The following is a 20,987-nucleotide window of genomic DNA, read 5'->3' as shown; positions in this document are numbered from 1 at the left end:
AATTTCGGAAATCGATAAATGATCGTTGCTCAGAACAGCGCACCATTTGCGCGCGTATAGGACCATGGGAGTTGCAGTGTAAATGTGCTAAGTTGACTCCAAAGATCCGTCAATGAATTCTGAAAACAGATGGATTAACTGAGCAATTTAGAGGATTTTTGTACTCGAAAATGATTGTCAACGAGACATAAAGGCATATTTTGTGGAGCTGCGAGACACTCCAGCATGAATTGGACAAACTGCCTTCGCTATCAGTCTTGATATGTCGAGCCTGGGAGCGTTTGTTGGTGGGCCCCTGGGAGAGGAAGATGTTGAAGAGTTACGCTCCGAGCGTTCCATACGAGGACTCAAGGTCAATATTGCTTTTATTTTTGAACTGAGAGATGTGATATAGGTTCTTACAGGTCACTTATCTTTAAAGGTCTTGAAAAATATTCTCATTTATTTTGCAGTCTCAAGAAGAAATCGAAAGACTTACTGTTGACGAGAGTCTCGATGACATTGAGCGGGCCGTGTTACTATTAAGGTGAGCTGAATAGAAACCTCAAATCACATAGATTGCTTGCAGTAATTTTGGCGACTAAACATCGTACCTGAAGTTCTAAATATTCTGCGTTCAAAACCATCTCGAACGGTTCGTGAAACTGATCACGGAATTTTGCCTAGCTTTCAGTCGTTTCCGTCAAATTCATTAAGCATGTTTGCTCATTTCGCTTGGTTTAACTGTAACAATGGCAATTTTTATTTTGTTTGTTGAATCACGGTTTCTTTTAGATGGATTGATGCCTTCCTTGAATTCGAAACCTGAACTAAATTTAGTTACTAGTACTTATGTTCAGCAGACAGAGCATAAGAACGCGGCGTTGGCAAAGTTAGGCCAATGTACGCTAATGTGATTTCAAACGAGCGGTGAGTTGTCAGCTATCATTAACATTATTTTCGATGAATCTGAAGTGGACCATAAAGTTCATAAACCATTTAATAGCTTGGAAATTAATGACAGATTTAGACTGCGGTGCGCGTTTTGTCTGAGGGTGTGTGTACTCTAAGAAAGGCCAGTATTAGCTGTACGCAAACACATCTGAAAAGTTTGTGTGACTTTTTTAAGAGGCAGATCTATTTGCATGTTGGGATTCAAATGAACAATTCAGTTCTCGAGGGCTTCTGCGTTTACCACATTTAAAGTCGATTAGTTTCGTAATGTAACTAATATTGTAAATATTTTAAATACTCAGATGAGGGGAAAGTTTGCAACTGTAGTGTAAAGAATTAAGCAACGCCTTTGAAAATGTGGTACCGTAATTGAAACTAGATGAAGTGAAGTTTGGAAGAGGTTAGGTCAAAATGTGTTTTTCACTTGTAGCAGATGCCTTTAGAAGCTGTTGGAAATGCGAACTCCACCAAATATCTTGAAATTTTATATAAAGGAAAGGAAACGTTTTGCAAAGCCAACTCTTTTATCTGACTTAGAAATTGATATCTAGCAAATAATTGTATACTAGTAATTTACATTATTTTTGTCTTTTGCATCTGGTATTGATATTGTGGCTCCATTCATGAATAGTTTATGTCTCTCCGGGTCACTAAAACTTGCTTTTGAGTGAAAACATACTCTTCCTACATGTATTCAATCAGAGAAACTCTTAAATATCTTCATGAATTCTATCACAATTTTTTCAAAGCCTTTTTCTCTGAATGATTATGACAATTACAGGTATATAATTTTTCAGAACCCTACTTCTGGGCATGTTTTTGAACTAATTTGTTATTTCATGTATTTTGGACCTGGTGAATCTTTACACAATAGCCTGAATGCATTTTTGTGTTTTTTTTTGTGTGTGGTTAAAATTGCTTTTTACACAGTTAACAGGCATTGAAATTTTCATGATCTCCTGCAGAAAATATGAATAAATACTGTACTACACAGACTTCCTGGGTGGGGAGCTTCTGTCATTGTTTGTAACCTGGTTCTCCTTATAAAATATCATCTTCATTCCTTGAAGGGTGGTTTTATGTGCAGGTGTACATGCATTATTGATTTGTTGCCATGAGAGATCTTTAGAAGCTCTGGTCCTAGTTGTTTGAAGATTGGATAATGCTATCCACTAGTTAAATCTCTATCCAGTGGATAGCTCAGTACATTTTGCGATTACTTGCTGGATAGCAATTTATCTGTTGAATAGCATTATCCAACCTTTAGACAACTGGGCCCTGAAGATTACAAATGCAGTTGACTTGTTTTTCAGTTGTTTTTACACATATTTATTCAATTCACAAAATTGCATTGTCATGCTACTCTGCATGCACCTTGCATAACATGGGAAAATAGAATGATTACAAGAAATTCCCTGATGTTTACTTAAGCTATTCAATTACAATCTTGGCACACATGAACTGGTCTGTAAAAAAAATTTTTTCTTAAAAACATTCATTCATTCAACATTCGGCTAAATCTGCCAATTATATGAAATTCAGTTTTGCACCCCTTGCATTCTCCATGTATTTTCCCAAATCAATTAACATTGACAAGCTTGGTTAAGAGTACAATATCATCAACTCTAATTTTCATAATATTACTGAAAAGCAAGGCTACCCAGTACACTGTGTTTAGGTGAAGTGATCTTGCTAATAAAAACACCCTTATTATTTACAGTTCTGGAGTGGAAATTCAAAAGCTTAGCGTCATAAATAACTTACCTAAACTCCTTGAGAAGAACAGTGCTGATGTAAATAGACGAGCTGTACCAGTTCTTCGGGTAAGTTAGGTGATCAGCCATGTTATGAAAAAACTCCCTAGTTGAAGAGACTTCTATATCCAGGGCTAAACTTGACAAGCAAAGCCAAGTTTTTTTGAGAATTGGTTTTACACAAGTATGATGAATTGGGTGAAAATCAAACATATTCAGTCTCAGGGCTCAACACTAACTTTTCAACTTACTAGCCAAGTGGCTAGTGATAACTGAGATGTTATGATTATAATTTCAGTTTGTTTACTAGCTAAACTGGCTAGTGGAAATTGAAACCACCGGCCAAAACTGAATTTGTTCTAGTCTGGCTAGTTGGCTACCGTTAGCATCGAGCCCTGTGGTGTTGTGACAAGGAACAACATTTTGTTGTCACTTTTGACTTCTCACAACCATGAAATCTGAGGCAAATTGTAATTTTAAGGAAAAAGCCTAATCTTTTCACCCTCTTAGAGTGAGTGTAATCTAAATGGGAATAAAAATATTAATGTTGCAAGAATAAGGGAAATGATTGCCAACTTACAAAGCTTGCGATCATTAAAGAATTTCTCCTTGTCAGTACGACAAGAAAAGGTGTAAAGGAAAGTAAGTTCACTCTGATGTTAGGGTGTAAAGTGATCATTCCTTTTTTTGCAGGAGTACCTGTACATTGCTCCCCTCCACGTTCAGCTTGAAGCCACCAAGTCTTTTGCAAGCATCATTCAAAATGGAACAATGCCAGCATACATGTTTTCTTCGTCATTTCTGCCAATTATATTGCACAACATGGACAACAGAGATAGTGGTGAGTCCAAGTGTTCTGTATCAGCTGTGGTTTGGTGCTGTGTATGCTATGTTTAGTGCTCTGTTTGAAGCTTGGAATATCTTGGTCTTTATAGGAGCTGGTTAGCTATTGATCCCACACGAGGGATGGATATATAAATTCTTTTTGCAGTATCAACGTAATTTAGATTGTGAAGTATTGAGGAGTATCACTATTCAAGATTGCTATGGGAATTTTAAGAAAACCATGATGTGAATAAACAAACACAACCACAAGAAACACAAGACGATCGACAGATTCTCGGTGCAGTTTAACATTAACAGTTTTTACTTCAAATACAATGCCCATTGAAATGAGCAATAATCGTTACACAATGGAGAAAATATTCAGCTATCTCATACATACTGTTAGACATGTTTGGTTCGTCTATGAAGATTAGTCTGTGTCTGGTCACAGACTAGTCTTTTCAGGGCTCGAGACTAATGGTAGCCCACTAGCCACAGACTAGTAGAAATTCAGTTTTGGCTAGTGGTTTTCGATTTCCACTAGCCAGTTTGGCTAGTAAACAAACTGAAACTGTTGTAACATCTAAGTTGTCACCAACCACTTGGCTAGTAAGTTGAAAAGGTAGTGTTGAACCCTGCTTTTACTAGTTTTGTTGCATATATTTTGGTCCCCTTATCTTTAAGCTGCACTGTACAAGCAATTGATGTAGGAATTATTTTTGCAGTGTCAACATAATATAGATTTTGAAGTATTGAGAATATAGAGGAGTATCAGAATCAAGATTGCAATGGGAACTTTTAAGAAAACCATGGGGATGATGGTAAAAAGAAAATGAAATGGCAAAATCAAAGATTTAATTAACTGAACATGAACACAGCACATTTCTTGGCCATCTTATGCGAAAAAATAGTGGAATCACCAAGTTTTGAGCAGTAACCTGGGGAACTCTTCATTTAAAATGTCCTTCACATTCTGTGAAATTCACACAAACCTTTTGAACAAATTCTGAACATGGAATCAGTTCACACATACAAACCTCTCACTGGCAAATTATCCTGTACTTCTGCTCAAAACTGGGTACAAATTTTGTTTATGGTATTTTGAACAATGTACAGTTTTTCAGTAGCTCTTATCATACAAAGAAGGGAAATTACGTATAGGTAGCTAAAGATGGCAGTCTAGTTAGGGAAAACGGCCAGCGATTGGCTCTTATTGACAGCTTTACTCTGGATGTACTAATACCGCCTTCATGATATCCTGCACAAATCATTTTATTGCAGTGGTGGCAAACTCGTGGCTTGAAACCCTCCTGATATCAATTGATTTCCTTCCAAAAGATGTCATTAAAAGAGAGGTAGATTTTTATTTTTTTAATAAAATCTCCTTCTACCACTGATAATAACTTGGTATTTTTAAACCTATATTTGTACAGTGTTTCTTTCAAGAACTAGAAAGAGATGTGATGCAGGGCTTGAATCACAAAAAAAAAAAAAAGGCAGGTCACATTAGAAATGAAATGTAGCTCAGAAGGTTTGTTTGGAAAAGCACCATAAAAATCAGAACATTAAATATTGCAATATTCCAGAAATGATGATAAAAATTCAGGGTTGTTAGCAATTTCTTACGATAGCTGACCCTAAGAAACAGCATTACAAAAAGCTGCTAAATTGGAAAGTAATTATGAGAAGTTGTACTACCAGAGAAAAAGAAAGATCAGAGTGAAATTTTTTGTCTAAAATGTTTTTGGAAGGGGATTTCAACTAGCAGTGAGAAGAAGTTGTGAGGTTTTAGCTTCCCAATGTGTCAATTGATTTGCAGGTCCTTGGTATTGCCATCTCCAAGGGTCAACTGTCACAGTCAGTGAATTGTAGACTGGCAAGCTGCAAGCTTCTTGGACAAATTGCACCAAAATTTGAAACTTACTGGTAAGGTCTGACTCTTTACCCAGTGCGGAAAAAGGTTTACTCTGCATGTTAACTCTCGGTGTTATTTAAGAAGTATCCCCCAAAAACAATGTGAATTTTAGCCATTCAAAAGTATGTTTAAAAATTGGTTACTGGGCACATTTTGAGATTCTAAATGATCAGTCACCATTTGAAAATTCTTCAAATATGTTGGAACTTTGACTTTGAAAATCAGATTATGTACCAGGCATCTTTAAGTTGCTGAGGTTATTTGGGGCAGTCAGTTACCCTTCAAATTCATTATTGTATGGTGCTGAGTCAAATGTAATTACCTTAAGTAAGGGATACATAAAGTTCATTGTTGTTGCCACAATTAGAAACAGACAATTCAACAACATGCCCATGATAGCCAACACTACAATGCACTGTTCATAAATTTCTTCTTGCAGGATCAAAAAGGAGCTTATGGCTTTGGTAGCATCACTATGTCAAGATGTTGATTACGAAGTCAGGGCTTGCATGTGTCAACAGCTGGAAAGTATAGCAAGAGCTCTTGGGTAAGCCGCTATCATTTTGGTACTTTTGGTTTTGACAACAGAGTTGCTAATGTAAAATGGCCACCGTAAAGAATATCAAAGCTGACATTTTGAGAGTTAGCCCTTCATAAGAGCAAATGACTATCAGCTAACACTCGAAATGTCAGCTTTGGAACTCTTAGCAGTGGCCAATTTACATTATCGACTCAGTTGATAAAACCCTCAATATTACCTTGTTACTCCCACTGATGCAGCACGCTACAGTTTCTTAAGATACTTACCCACTTCAATCATCTGCCATCAATGTGGGTTATTATCCTCATTATTAGTGCCAGACCCCCTGGCAACCTCGTCCTGGCTTTTCTGAAATCTTTCTACAGATGGGAAACTTGCTCCCTTTGGGGCTGATATAGAGGCAATGTTTGTATACTAAAATCCAGGTTTCAGTCATAAGATCCCAGAGCTTTCTGAATGGTGGGAAGGGAGGGTGCTTATCATACTCTAAACTACACACATACCCTTACTCTAATAATTATAAATTGTCCTTTGGATAGTTTCTTGCCACAAGCAAAACCTCTTTGTGGCAGTCTTTGTGGCAACTCCCCTTCATTCATGCAATTTTATTTTGGGGGCTATAGCCTCCCTACTTCTCTTCTCTCCCCTTCCCCCCTTTCCCCTTTTCCCCTCTCCCATTTCCCCCTCTCCCACTTCCCCATCTCCCCTCCCCCCCTCCCCTTTTTGCCTCTGTCCTTTCCCCACTCTCCCCTTCCCCCCTCTCCCCTTTCCACCTCTCCTCTTCCCCCCTCTCCCCTTAACAAATGGTAAAAACCACAGCGTACACTATTGAGTTATGGATGCACGCGGGAGGTTGCTAACCATGAAAGAAGCGTAAGAGTTGCTCGAGGCGATAGCCGAGAGCGACTCTAGCTTCTTGAGTGCTTAGCAAACCTCCCAAGTGCATCCATAACTCAATAGTGTACGCTGTGGTGTTTACCATTTGTTTTATAACATAACATTGACACATTGTAGCTAAAGAGTTCCCGTTTATTTAACAAATGTTACGCGACCAGAAAAAACAAACGCGCACGTAAAAATAGTCTTTGCATTTGCTCATGTCAGCAGCGTACACCCAGGGGCAAATGGGGGATGCTAAATTGACCAATCAGAGCGTGCGCTTTACTTTGGTTGTGTTATAATTTCCCCTCTCCCATTCCCCCCTCTCCCCTTCCCCCCTCTCCCCTTCCCACCTCTCCCCTTCCCACCTCTCCCCTTCCCCCATTCCCACCTCTCCCCTTCCCCTCTCCCCTCTCCCCTTCCCCCCTCTCCCCTTTCCCCTTCCCCCTCTCCCCTTCCCCTCTCTTCCCTTCCCCTCTCTACCCTTCCCCTCTACCCCTTCCCCCTCTCCCCTTCCCCCTCTCCCCTTCCCCTCTCTTCCCTTCCCCTCTCTACCCTTCCCCCTCTACCCCTTCCCCCTCTCCCCTTCCCCCCTCTCCCATTCCCCCTCTCCCCTTCCCCCTCTCCCATTTCTCCCTCTCCCCTTCCCTCCTCTCCCCTTCCCCCCATAGTTGTTAAAATGAAACATTATTGGTTACTCTAAGGTTTTATATTATTGTCTGAATCCTACATGCATTTGGTTCTTACTTATGATATTTTAGAGGAAAGGTGCATCAGTGACATCACCATCTACAACATTTTGCTTTTTCGTCATGAATAACAAATATATTCCATGTATTTTTTTTTTTTATTTTTGAAAAAAAATAGCTCCATGTTAGATAGATAATAATCTTTAGACAGGGTGCGTTCTCACAGAAGTGGTTTTCAGAACGGCCCTGTAACTACCTACCCAACCCACCCCAGGGAGGACATCCATCACACAGTAATCTCGTGCGTGGGAAATTAACATCTCCTACCCCAACCCTGCAGGAGACGGGACCTCCATTTATTCGTCCCTATCCGAGAAGACTAGAATATTTAACCATTACTTGATGTTAAAGAAAGGAAGCATATTCTTCTCAGTTAATTTTAAGACCCTGAGTGTTGGTCCGACCGGTATTGAACTCTCGACCTCCCGCACAGCAGTCCGGCGCTCTCCCAATTGAGCTAACCAGGCGGCGGTCAATGTTGGCATGGGTCTGTTCAGTAATACATCACTGAGGACATAAAGTTGTGGTAGCTGGGCCTCATGTGCCACTTTTTCGTTCTTACCACATTTAGACATCATCTACGATCGTTTAAACAGATACACAGCAACAGGCAATTTATTTATGAAATATTGAAAATGATCATTTGTTTACAGGTTAGAGAGCACGCAAAGCATTATCATCCCAGAGCTTGTTGAGCTTACAAATGACGAGGAAACTAGTGTGAGACTTGCTGGACTGGAAACAATCACAAACCTACTTAATCTTCTTGATGATGGTAGGTGTGAAGACACCAGTTTTTAAATTGAACCAATCAATACTGTCATTGTAAAATTTTCTTCATCAGTGCGACCCTAAACTCACAGATTTTCATGAAATGCCAGGGTGGGGTTGTTCAAAGCTGGATTAAGATAACCCAGGGTTAGTGTGAAAACTGTTTTCAGTTCTCTAAGATTTAAGAGAAAATTCAGTATTTTTTTCATTTACAATGTGATGTCTTGATGCTCTAAAAAGTTTAAAGAAAATTATCTCAAAATGGCTTTGAACAAAAGAATAATGAACCCAGGGTTAAAATTTAACTCTGGGTTAATGCTAATTGGCCTTTGAGCAACTGGGCTCAGGTCTCATTGATAAAGAAAACTCTACAAGGAAATGTGTGGCTAGAGGGGAGAATTACACGATCAGATACTAGAAATTGAATGATTAGATCAAGATGATAACTTTCACCTGATGAGTTTGAGTGTTCTCATTACCTGTTAGTTGGATAATGTATGGAAATTGTAGGGAGAGGTTACATGTTTATCACTTCTTAGAGTTAGAGGGTTAGCTTATGAAAAGTTTCTTAGCCATGATATGTTATGTTTCCATAGATACCTGCACATCAGTTATTGTTCCTTTGGTTCAAAAGTTCTGTGAGGAAATTCCCAAGCAGTGTTCAGATTCGCTCCTCACAGCAGCACGGTTATTTGGAAAACTTTCCCATGGGTTATCAAGTAAGGACAAAATTTTCCAAGAAACACTTGAAGGTTTCATGAAGATTGTGGCTGTTTGCTTTGACTTTGATAGCTGACTGGTTTATTTCTTTGCTTTTTGCAATGTTTATTGGTGCTAATACCCAAAATAGTCAAGAGTTTACTCAACACTTGAGTGTGCATCTTCTAAAAAGTGTTTGTAGCCCATTACCAAGTAATTGTTAACCAAAATCCAGGCAGTGATAACTTGTATCTCAAAAAAAGAAATTAAGGAGCCAGAGATAGAAGAAGAGGCTGTGCCTTGCCACTACCCTGTATGCACCAAACTTTGTATCAAGTATTTCTGTTTTCTGTTTTGAGCCCTGGCCAGGCAATTTTTAGGTGTTTGATAATATTTGTCATTCACAGTAGTTCCTTCCTTTCCCAAGGGGTGTTAATAGATGCCAGATATCTGTTTGGGAAGCTTGGCCAAGTATTGTGGAGGGCAGTGGGTGGGAGGGGAGACTGGCAATAAACAAGCAGGTGATTCAAGAGGAATGGCAATACTCCTCATTTTTTTTTCAAGCCATGGCAGCCAGGAAAAACTGTGGCTTTAACAGAGCATGAGGCTTGTTAGACTTAACCTTTCTTTCTCTATGTTGACCTCAGTTAACCTTGATGAGACTCAAAAGAAATGGTTCTTGGAGTTCTACAAAAAGATGTGCCTCTGTGGCAATCCAAACAAAAATAACAGAGTAGGCAGTGTAACACTGGCACTCAAGGTATGTTAATTCCTCTAGATTCCTTGTAGGTGTAATTGTAGAAAGAAAATTGATTTGGAGATTTGTTTTAGTTTGTAAAAAAAATACCTTGTGGGTATATTAATCTGTGTATGTAGTAAACAAATGGAACCTGTATTGCGTGGACAGCTTCTGGACAGTTGGGCAACAGAAAATTAATTGACCATTGTTTTAATAGAGCTGAGGACCAATGTTATTGCGTGTTTAGTTCGAGGTGTCCACTTTTCGTGGTATCACTTTTGGGTTTCCTAGTAGGAAGATTCTTTAATGAGGAACTAAGAACTGGGTAAATGCCTTGGCTTCAACATGTGGCCTTCTTACTCACTTTGAATTAGTGCCCATCTGGGGACCATGCACTCAATCCATTTTCAACTCTTCATTTTTTCAGAATTTTTTCTCTATAATCACTCAAGTGACAATCAACATGTAAAGATTCATTTATCATCTGTGCCAGGTAGATCAGTATCTGCCTTCCCTTGTGTATGCCATTCCAAATTGCATCTACATGCAGTATTACTCTAACAGCTTGAACAGGATACTTAAATCCTCCATCTGTAATTTCAGAGCTCTGTTTTATCTGGTGCTACTATTGAAGATGATCCAGAAGCTGAATGCCGAAGATGCTGCGCTTTTAACTTTCCGGTAGGAGACTTGAACTGCAACTTAACCCATAAACTCCCAGAAATGATTAACATGTAACTTCTCCCTATGATATGCATACATTATCTAGCAAACATGTAATGAGAATACCAGGGTTCGTACGCTTCTTGAAAACCCTTGAATTTCAGGGGGCCGATTTCAAGGCCTTGAAAGTAGTTGAATTTCGTTTTGGGTCCTTGAAAGTCCTTGATTTTTTATTGAACAACATCGAAAAATATCTGCTTTTGTTTTGCACCATCGGTAAACCCAAAACATAGATGTTAACAGAAACATTTTTCTTGGTTTTGAGGTAAAATTTTCATTACAAAAAGTCCTTGAAATTTCTAAGTAGGGTCCTGGAAAGTCTTTGAAAAGTCCTCGAATCTTTGGCCTGAAAAAGTGTACGAACCTTGGAATACTCAAAGTTATCTGAATTTTTTCAGCTCTGATTTTCAGTGTTGCTTAAATAGTGCTTTACTGCGAGGATCGTGTACATATATACGTTTCATAACCGCAGTTCAGATATATGTATTTCACATGTTCGTTGTGTTTGATTTATCATCTTACGGGTTTATGTCGAAATAATTTGATGGCCTGCTCCAAGCTGGCTTGTTAGCTCAATTGGTAGAGCGCTGCACTAGTATCGCAGAGGTCAGTGCTTCGAATCCCGTACAGGCCTGAATGTTTTCACGTCTTATTTTCACTGTTGCTTAAATAGTGCTTTACTGCGAGGATCGTGCACATATACGAATCAAGTTTCTCTTATTACCTCTCTCAAGTCTTGAGACCCTATTTTTTAAAACTAGAACGTGTTTCTGTTTCTTTTCCTCCAGGCCATGCTTCTGTTCTGTGGTGCAGCTGGTTTTCAGAGCGAGCTAGCTGCCACATTTCATTCACTCGTGGAGGATCCTCATGCACTGGTCAGACGAACTATAGCATGTGGATTTCATGAGGTAAAGAAAAATTGAGACTCCCTTGCAAGTTCCAATTTCTTATTTTTGAAAACCGAGTGTATAGTGTAGTTGGTAATAGTGTTCCTTAACTCTCTGAAGCTCGGTGCTCAGTGTAAAGCATGGAAGCGTGGAATCCGAAGGTGTGGGGTTTGAATCCTCATAGAGACTCAGATTTTTTCTTAGACCCACTCTCGTAGACGAAGTACAATTTTTTAGAGCGCTCTTCAATTGAGTGTCGTGCCGTTAAAAGTCTATTCAACAGACGTACTTGTGTACCAAGAAATTTGACGGAAAATCAAGTGACAGACCCGAACTAACATTTTTTTTTTCCCATGCCAGGTGGCGAAACTTTTAGGGACAAATGTTGGATCTATTCAACAAGATTTAAGTATATTATTAAAGGATGAATCTATAGAGGTGAGAGAGAAATGTCATTAAAGAGCTACTCTGTCTCTCGATAAACGGTGGAACCTCGATTTAGCGAAGTGCCAGGGACTGGGGAAATTGGTTCGTTATATCGAGGATTCGTTATATCGAGGGTTCGTTATATCGAGGGTTCGTTATATCGAGGGTTCGTTATATCGAGGATTCGTTATATCGAGGATTCGTTATATCGAGGGTTCGTTATATCGAGGATTCGTTATATCGAGGGTTCGTTATATCGAGGATTCGTTATATCGAGGGTTCGTTATATCGAGCTTCTATGGCATACATTTTACTGTAACTTTAGCCGGGCTGAAACTGAAGTATTATTCGTTATACCGAGGACTTCGTTTTATAGAGATTCGTTAAATCGAGGTTCCACTGTATTGAGTATTGAAGTATTTTTATTTTACTGCATTTTTATCACTGCTAATTTTTACAGGTATTAGAAGGTCTCGTACCAAGTTTACCACAAAGTTTAGAATGTTTAGCCAGCGGAGGCCATTCGACTCTGGCAGATACCAAGGTAAATGGTAACTTTATGATAATAATTAACAATTATTCCACGAGCGTGCGTTGGATATGAGATGTTATAGTTCGCCACTAAATTTTCTCCGGTTCTTATTGGTTTAAATCGATCACGTGACGCGAGTCATCCGTAGAGAGATACTATCAGCCCATAGTGCCCGCCCGCGGAAAATACCCGGATGGATAGTGCCCGTCCGCGGAAAATACCTGGATTGATAGTACTCATCCGTGAAAAGTTTTGAATAGTTTGACGGCCGCGAAGTTAGGCAGATCGGAAAAACAGTGACTTTTCAATTCTGACAGGTATAACGTATTATTTAGCCAATGTACGTTTGCGAATTATTGACATTTGTGACAAGCTGTAGGCGCGGAAGAAAATTTAGTGGTGAACAATAAAAACAATAGAGTGTTTATGTCTCGGAACTATCGGTCTTATAGTTGCCCCTTGGAAATTTGATGTTCTTAAAAGTAGCATATTTGCCCTCGAAGCTTCGCTTCTCGGGAAAATATTTGCTTTAAGAACATCAAATTTCCGCGGGGCAACTATCAGCCGATAGTTCCTCGACAGAAACGCTCTATTGTTTAAATAGATAGCCAACGAGGCGCTACGCCTCGTTGGCTATCTATTATAGCCAACGAGGCAAGTCAACGATTATAGCTATAATCATCTCATATCCAACAAGCGCGAGTGGAATAATTGTTTTATTTAAAACTCCCCCAAGAAACTATTATTTTGTAAGAAAAAACCGGATTTTTTAGCTCCTTTTTGATTTTACGCTTGCCATATTTGTAGATTATGGTATATTGGCTCATATACCATAATGGCTAAGCCAATAAAAAGTCTTGAATTACATTATCCAAGGATCCAGTTTTTAACAATATATGGTATATCGATATCAATGCAATACCAGAATTTCTCCTGTATCCAACACAAGATATCTTCGTCGCGCGAATTCTCTTTTGAAAACAACAATGTTGTCAACTTAACTGGGTTTATCAATGTGGTGGTTTAGCTGTTCAGTTTTATGTTTATTTTTTCGGTTACGGAACGTGACTATGGTTAAATTGAATTTTTCTTACAGTCGTTGCATGAACAGAACTTGTTTTATTTTTTTGTCGGAAAGAAAAAAGCATTTCGGCAAGTTAAGTTTCATGCAGAAGATGTCTGCATTTGGTGATCCAGTAATGTGTTATAAATCTCTTTGATTTAAATATCTCGTTAATATCTATGCAATAAACAAAACATTACGTGCTCCTTTACGGTTTCGAATTACTCACTCTTGTTGATAACTCCTCGTGAAAAGACGCAGTAACATACTATGTATACATTCTGAAATGTTTCCTTTTTCAGCTTAATAATTTGTCAAACCTTATACCATCGCTGATCGCTTGTGAACTCGCTGTGGATTCTTCAAGTAACTGGCGCCTCCATGTACAACTATTAGAGAAGTTTTCATGTTTTCCCAAGTGTTTGACGTCGGATCAAATATACTACAAGTTTGTACCGCTGTTCTTCAGATTATTATCATCAAATGTAAGTTTTATTGTTCAGTGTTATGATGTTTAACCCTCTAAAACCCTAAGAGTGACCAGCATCTAATTTCTCCTTACAGCAACACTGCTGAATCATCGATTCAGATCATGAGAATAAGGGAAATGATCGCCAGCCTAAGAAGTTCTGACTGTTAAGCGAATTCTCCTTGTCAGTACCTAAGGAAATGAGTAGAGAAAAGTATGGAGAATATGAATACTGATGTGAGAGCGTGAGGAGTAAAGGGCGCATGCCTGTGTATCTGGAGACTTCGCTCAACAGTCAAAGCTTCTTAGATTGGCGATCATTTCCGTTATTCTCATGATCTTGGGACTTTTTTTTTTTTTTTTTTTACTGACCGCCGGCCAGTTAGCCCAATGGATAGTGCGCTGGACTGTTGTGCGGGAGGTCGAGGGTTCGAGCCCCGGCCAGACGAACACTCAAGGTCTTAAAATAATTTAGAAGAATTTGCTACCTTTCTATAACACCGAGAAATGGTAAGATATTCTAGTCTTCTCGGATAAGGACGAATAAACGGAGGTCCCGTCTCCTGCAGGGTTGGGGTAGGAGACGTTAATTTCCGACACACGAGATTACTGTGTGATGGATGTCCTCCCCTGGGGTGGGGTGGGTGGGAAGATAGCAGGTCCACATCAGCAAATAGCTGCCATAATTCAACCTGCTCAAACAAGTAAAGGAGACGAGATAAAGGAGATGAGAGATTAACTGTATCTTCGTGCATTTTAAATGATTTTCTTTGTTTTTTTTTTTTCCTTTAGCGTGTTTTACCGGTCAAGTTAGCAGCTGCACACACACTGTGTGTTTTCATTCGATACAACAGAAGATTTGAGCAAAGACAAGAATTGTGCTGTAGACTTATACAAGGTAACGCTGTCAGAAAACTTCTCGCCAATGTTATCATCTGACTGCCTGAAAGAGTGACGTGAGTTTTTGGACCATTCACAATCACTGAGCGAGGTGAAGCTAAACTAATGAAATCCTGGAGTACGTCAGTTGAAAGCTGCTCTCTTAGCGTTTCATTTGTACGTCATGTAACTGATTATAAAAGTTTCTCAACGCCACTTCCTCGACCAATCAGATTCAAACCTTAAACCAACGTGATCTGGTCACCTGCGTTTTCCCGCGCTTTAGGCAGTTTTCTTGTTTTACTTTGAATTCTCATTGGTCCTTGGGATTTTTCTTTCTTTCTTCTGATTGGCTGTTGTGATTTCTTTGGCTTTGGTCTTACGACACTCAGTCAAAAGGCGCTCGAATGTTGCTCTTCATATTTTCAAGTTCTAATTTTTTTCTCTTTTATTTTAGAATGTGGAAGAGGAAAAAGCTACAGAAGTAGACTATTATTCATAGATATTTGCAAGTTCATAATGGAATTATTTTCGCGTCGATTTTTCAAGGAGAATTTCTTTGAATTTTTATTAGAATTGGGCTCGGTAAGTAACCACCATTATTCGGTTGTAGACCTTTCAGAAGCCTGTTCCACAAGTTCAGTTAGTGAAACGGCGTGAATTGGTAAACGGCGCGTGAAACAAGCGTAAGGCCTGGGTCGAGTCGCCAATGCTCTCATCCACGTGATCATCTCAGGCCTCCTCCATTTTCCCTTTGCTGCTACTGAAGCGCCGTTTACTATTTTGCTCCGTTGCACTAATTGAACTTTATTAAAAAAAACTTAATTTAAAAGTTGTAGCTGTCGACTCGGCAGTTCTCATAACAACTTTGCAAAATGTATCAGCTGAGCTAAAACTAATGAAATCTCGCGTTTAAAACCTGGTGTCAAAGTTGTATTTCCGAGCAGTGTTTTTTTTTTTTTTTTACGCTTATCGCACTCTTTGTTTTTGTTTTGCAGGACCCTGTGTTAAATGTTAGATTAAAGTTCTGTATAGTTCCTCCGCGCCTTAAATCGTTGCTAAAGTTACCGTCAGACAGGCATTTGTTGCAACAACTGGAGCAGTGCATTAGGAATCTGCTGAGCAATGAAAAGGAGCCTGACGTGTGCAATGCAGTCAGAGAGGTATGGTCTTATCGTCCTTTTGATTCCTTAACCACCGCAGTGAAAGGTTTTATATTTAATACGCTAACGACTTTACTGTAAAGCGCGTCTATTCACTCGTATAAAGTTAACCTTGTTGTCAATTTGTTCATTACTTAAAGGCGTTTATGAAGTTGGATAAAACAAAGTATGAAGACGACAAGTTAGATCAACAGAAAGAAGAGGAGGAAAGACTTTTAATAGTCATGGTAAAGAACGATATCTTTCTTCTGTCCTGCACGTGCATCGATTCTTATAAAACCGTGGCTCACGTCCAAAGCAAGATGCTGGTAATCTCGGGATCTCAATAAGAGCCGGTTATAGAAAAGGTTATTGAAATCCTTGTTTTATTGTCTGCAGGAGGAGAAAGAGAGAGAGGAACTTGCTGGGGCAAATAAGGTTTCGGATCCCAGAAGGAAAGGCAGCAAAGATGACAAGAGAAAAGGTGAGACCTTCTTTAGTTATTGACAAATTGTGTTGTTAACGTTCTCCAGATAGGCGAGAAGAAAATCAAGCGCGCGCCTGGCAGGTTGTTTTGGCGGGAAAACTTGGCAGTCGGTATCGTGCGGGAATGGTGAAGAGGCAAGAGGCAAGAGCTTTCACTTATGCGCCATTCACCTCTCTGACAGTTTATGTTTGTGGTACGCAAACGACTTAGATATTTATCAGTGCATTACGCTGAAATCGTATCAAAATATATGATAGTCACTCTAAATTCAAAAGTATTTTCTTAACATACTTCCCAATTTTCTTTGGTATTTAAAACCCTGCTTGTTGACGTTTACCTTTGACGATGTTACAGTTGTTGCGGCGAAAGGGAAGGCAAGTAAACCTGAAAGTCATTCATCACTCAAGCGTACGCCTTCTAACTCTGGATCCTGTAAGTATCTTGGCACTCTCACTACAAAATTACCAAGTATTATATGAAGTACTTCGTGTCCTAACGTGCTTTGTGATTGGTCTAGAAAAGTCGCGCCAACTTTTCAACCAATCAGATGAAAATTTAAAACCAACCGCGACGTGGTCACCAGCTATTTCCCGCGCTTTCGGAAGGTGGTCGTTGTCGGTACTTTTTCTCTCGTTTGTAAGCACTTAATATATAAAATTGTTTAAATGGTGATTGGTAAAGTCCAAACATAGCCCATAGTGATTGCTGTCTTTGCTTCCCTCTAATGTTTGCAGCTTCAACTGGCGTGGCCAAAGCATCTCAGAAGACAGTACCACAAAGAAACTCTGGATTAAAGGGCTCACCGTCGTCCAGTCTTCAAAGACTTCCCAGCCTTTCTTCTGCCCTCCCTAGCACAGCTAGTCCGAGCACAAGTTCGACATCTGCCGGGGCCTGGAAAGGATCACTAAATGCAAGTGGTAACCCTGCGGCTCGCAGTACTTCATCGACGAGTGGCGTCAAAACGGCGTCAAAAACAGCTAAGGAAAAGACGTACGTTTGAGAAAGTTGTGGACAACTTGAAGTAATTTTTAAAGAAGCTTTGAATTTTTAAAAACGTTTCGTAAATTTAACTTTGAAAAAAACTGACTTAGCGTTTCTCGTCTTCTTTTTCTAGGAGTGACAAAACTGCTGCTGGAAAAAGTAGAAAACCTATTTCAGTTAGTTCCTCAAACTCCAGTCGAGGAGGGTTTTGATAAGAGGTCGTTGTAGAACCGCAACAGTACGGGTGGTCATACCTTTAAGTGTTAATTAAGATGACTAATTCCAGTGGACTAGAAGGTTTATTCGAGAAACAGCATTCAACAGAGGCGGCCATCGTGACAAGATTTCAACTGAAGGACAACGCAGGTCATTTTAAAGGTTTTCCAGGGACCATCCCAAATTGTTGCGTGACAGCATCTTAGCGTGACTCTCACGCAATTTACCGGCTTACTGCTTTGAACTGAACTGCGGCATCGCCGATTAATTCAAAAGCTGTATGTGTATTATTTTTCTTACGGATTCAATATTTACCACAACATTTCAGACATTTAAAATCAAGCTTCTTTCTTGAAGCGTCATAAACCCTTTCGAATTGCCCGTAGACAAGTATTTAGTTATTTGTCGAGGCAATTTTTGTTCGGACAACTAAGGCACTTTGTAAATAGTGTTCGAAATTCTTCTCCTTAACTCGCATATTTTACCAGAACGCTCGTGACTTAAAGCATCCTTTATACAAAAGAATATTTAAAGTTGATCTTCAAACAGTAATACACCGATCTATTCGAAGCTTTAACACCCATCCGGCAAGCCACGGGCATTTGACTGTCTCCTGATCCCGCGGGATGGGGAATTTGAACCTTGTCTGGGTGCGGTGGGGAATTTAAACCGAAACTACTAAGTCTTTCCAGCGGAACGCATGTGTTTTATCTTTTAATAAGGTGTTTGAAAGTATAGAGTTCGCTTTCGCGAGCAGATGGCTCTTGAGAAAATGTTTACAAGAAAGATGCGGTCGCTGATTATCAACTGTGCCACTTGGGTGGGGCATTTGAACGCGATTTTGGCCCGGGGGGGGCAGGAATTTGAATGAACTACTCTTAAAAATGCCCGTGAGATTGTCTGAGGGGGGGGGGGGACGTCAAAGCTTCCAATTGATCGACGCATAATCTCGATCAATGATTCATGTAAACGTAAGTTATGGAATGTGACTAATCTCATCTCACATTGGAGAATAAACGCTTCTTTAAAGTTATGATAATAAAAACGTGCTTAAAGACTTTTGTCTTTTGCTAATTGGGGTTCGTTCAGGTAGAATAGGGGTACAACATAACGAGACAAGACAGTAACATTTAAGTACCGTTTATTCAAGTAAGTGCCCAACCTCGAATAAGGGCCCACCTTGTAACTAGGAATAGTTCAGAAGTGCTCAACATTTTTGTGCGTTGCTACCTCAATAATTTTCCAATTCTCCTTTTAGGGACGGACCATCATATTTCTGGAGGGGTTATGAGAAACATTGGAAAAGAAACTGTTTGCAGAATCTGAAAAGGCAAAATAAATTGATATCAAACCCTGATAGGTAAAAAAAAGTTTGTAGAGAAGTCGGATAAGATATTAAAAGATATCATTGCCAAAGTATATCGAAAAAATAATTGGCTCTCGCGCTATTGATTACTTTCTTCGTAAAATAGTTCAAGAAAGCATTGGTAATATTTAGCACAACTAAAAAGAACACTGAAAAAAATATTTGGGAAAAAATTGTTTGCGTGAAGGTGATGTTGAAAAAATGTTGCGGAGACGTATGTTTTTAAAAAAAAGTTTGCAAAAGAAAATTTCTCATACCCCCCTCTACAGAAAAAATGATGGTCCGTCCCTTATTTGAGTAAGAGCCGAATTACTTTTAAAAAAGAAACAAACTATCAACTCAGTGACGCTCCTCTTTGACTTGATGAAAACAATACAAGCTTGTTTCGACGAAATTGAAAAAAAAAAAAAACTTAGAAGGAGCCAAGGGGCCGTTTAACTGCACGAAAAATGTGATGGTCACAAAATAAAATAAGTGAGAGAAAGCCGGAATATTTCTAGCGATCCGCAGCCGCTTTGAACCCAATTCACACGTTTTGAGAAGGTGCTAAGTTGTGTTTTGGGCGCGTGACAAAATGCTAGAAAGCTGTCGTGAATAGAAAATATATTCCTGTTTTTCTCTTTTTACCAATGTTTCATCACCTAAGACTGAACCTGTTGCTGTCAAATTGACACGAAGAACGTTGCAAAGCTTTAGGATGATTTTTGTTGTTTGTTTTGTTTTTTTTTTTGCAGGCTTTGTCATATCTACGGAGAAGATATTGCCAAAAACTGATTATTTCGCTGCAACCTGGAATTTTAAATGTGTTGTAGAAATGAGATGGAGTTACAAACTACTCTCCTAAGTAAAATGTGAAAATGACTTGATGCAATGCACTTTGTGGACGATTCTATTTCTGGTTAGGTCATCGTCGCTGAACAATTGAAAAAAGGCAGATGTTTGCTTTATAAATATTGTATCTTCATCAACCCCTGCCAAGACGAATGAGAGCTTATTTATTCAAATTACTAAACCGTTCGCGTCATAAAGAAACTTGATGATATATTTTACAAGAGAAACACCAAGCGCATCGATGCAGTATCAAGCTAAAGATGGATATGGGCTCCATAAGGCTTTGATAAACTCATTTACGTACGAAAAATGCTTAACACTTAAATAGCTGAGCCGGATTTGAGTCCAAAGACAAATACAGGTGTTTTCTTCATTGCCAAACTGTCAGTTCGAATAATTTTCACAGCGACGGAGATAAGCAAAGTAAGTTATGGCTGTCTCTTCTCAGGATGAAAAATTTGAAAGCTTGTTGTCAACTTACTTGGAAAATGAAGGGAAAATATTAGACGAAATTACCGCCACAGAAATACAAAAAATTTATCATAGCCTTCGACCAGGAAATTCGATAAGCTTGCGTCAAGTACAAGCGGCGATACTGGCAGTTTGTTTCTGCGACTTGTGTTTAAAGGAAGAAGTCTTGGACATACTCAACGAAATCGACCGCCGCAGTTTTCTAATGCGCGATGTGGAGTGGGAATTTGAAATGCTGGACCGCGAAAAGTGCGGGACAATTACTGAAGAACAAGCTCGTTTTCTGTTCAAAGCTTTGCAAGGAAAATCAGCGGCGAAAAAGTGTGAGGAGTTTTTGTCAGGCCGAGCGATGCCCGGTTCGCGTGTTGCACTACAAGAAATTGAAGTACTTCTCTGCGATTCTCCCGAAATAGAATTAACTGATGAAGAGAAATAAATTGAGGATAACAAATATAAAGACGAGATGACGAGTAATCTGGTTAAAAACAGGCATTACGTTTAACTACGCTTTATAGAGAGGATTACATGATAGATTATCATAATTACTATGATTATATGAAACGATTAAATTTCTTGGACAGCTTCGTTAACGACGCGAGACTGTGTTGCACTCTCCCTTCCTTCTCCTACTCCCCCCCCCCCCCCCCCCCGCTTCCGCCGCGGAAAAGAAATAGTAAAACTTTTCTGGCCTGACACAACTGACACATTT

General features: G+C 39.3%; 1 protein-coding gene across 2 annotated transcripts; it reads left to right on the top strand.

The window, feature by feature from the left end:
• The first annotated feature begins 68 nt into the window (after positions 1–68).
• On the top strand, positions 69–20,868 carry LOC111333337 (serine/threonine-protein phosphatase 4 regulatory subunit 4). Of its 2 annotated transcripts, none has more exons than XM_088745218.1 (23): positions 69–352; positions 453–526; positions 2,654–2,756; positions 3,381–3,528; positions 4,794–4,867; positions 5,332–5,438; positions 5,867–5,974; positions 8,250–8,371; positions 8,964–9,086; positions 9,714–9,826; positions 10,409–10,486; positions 11,317–11,436; positions 11,776–11,853; positions 12,302–12,385; positions 13,739–13,921; positions 14,698–14,803; positions 15,242–15,369; positions 15,783–15,947; positions 16,088–16,174; positions 16,326–16,410; positions 16,768–16,845; positions 17,148–17,403; positions 17,528–20,868. In XM_088745218.1, exons 1-23 carry the CDS (start codon positions 263–265, stop codon positions 17,604–17,606), a joined length of 2,589 nt encoding a protein of 862 aa, XP_088601344.1. In that variant the 5' UTR covers positions 69–262; the 3' UTR covers positions 17,607–20,868. The 2 variants fall into 2 exon arrangements, with proteins under 2 accessions (XP_088601344.1, XP_088601345.1); XM_088745219.1 differs by having other exon boundaries at positions 17,148–17,434.
• Positions 20,869–20,987: the final 119 nt, after the last annotated feature.

The sequence above is a fragment of the Stylophora pistillata genome, chromosome 14 (genome assembly GCF_964205215.1).
Source record: "Stylophora pistillata chromosome 14, jaStyPist1.2, whole genome shotgun sequence".
Taxonomy (NCBI): Eukaryota; Metazoa; Cnidaria; class Anthozoa; order Scleractinia; family Pocilloporidae; genus Stylophora; species Stylophora pistillata.
This window is presented reverse-complemented; position numbering and strand designations above follow the sequence as displayed.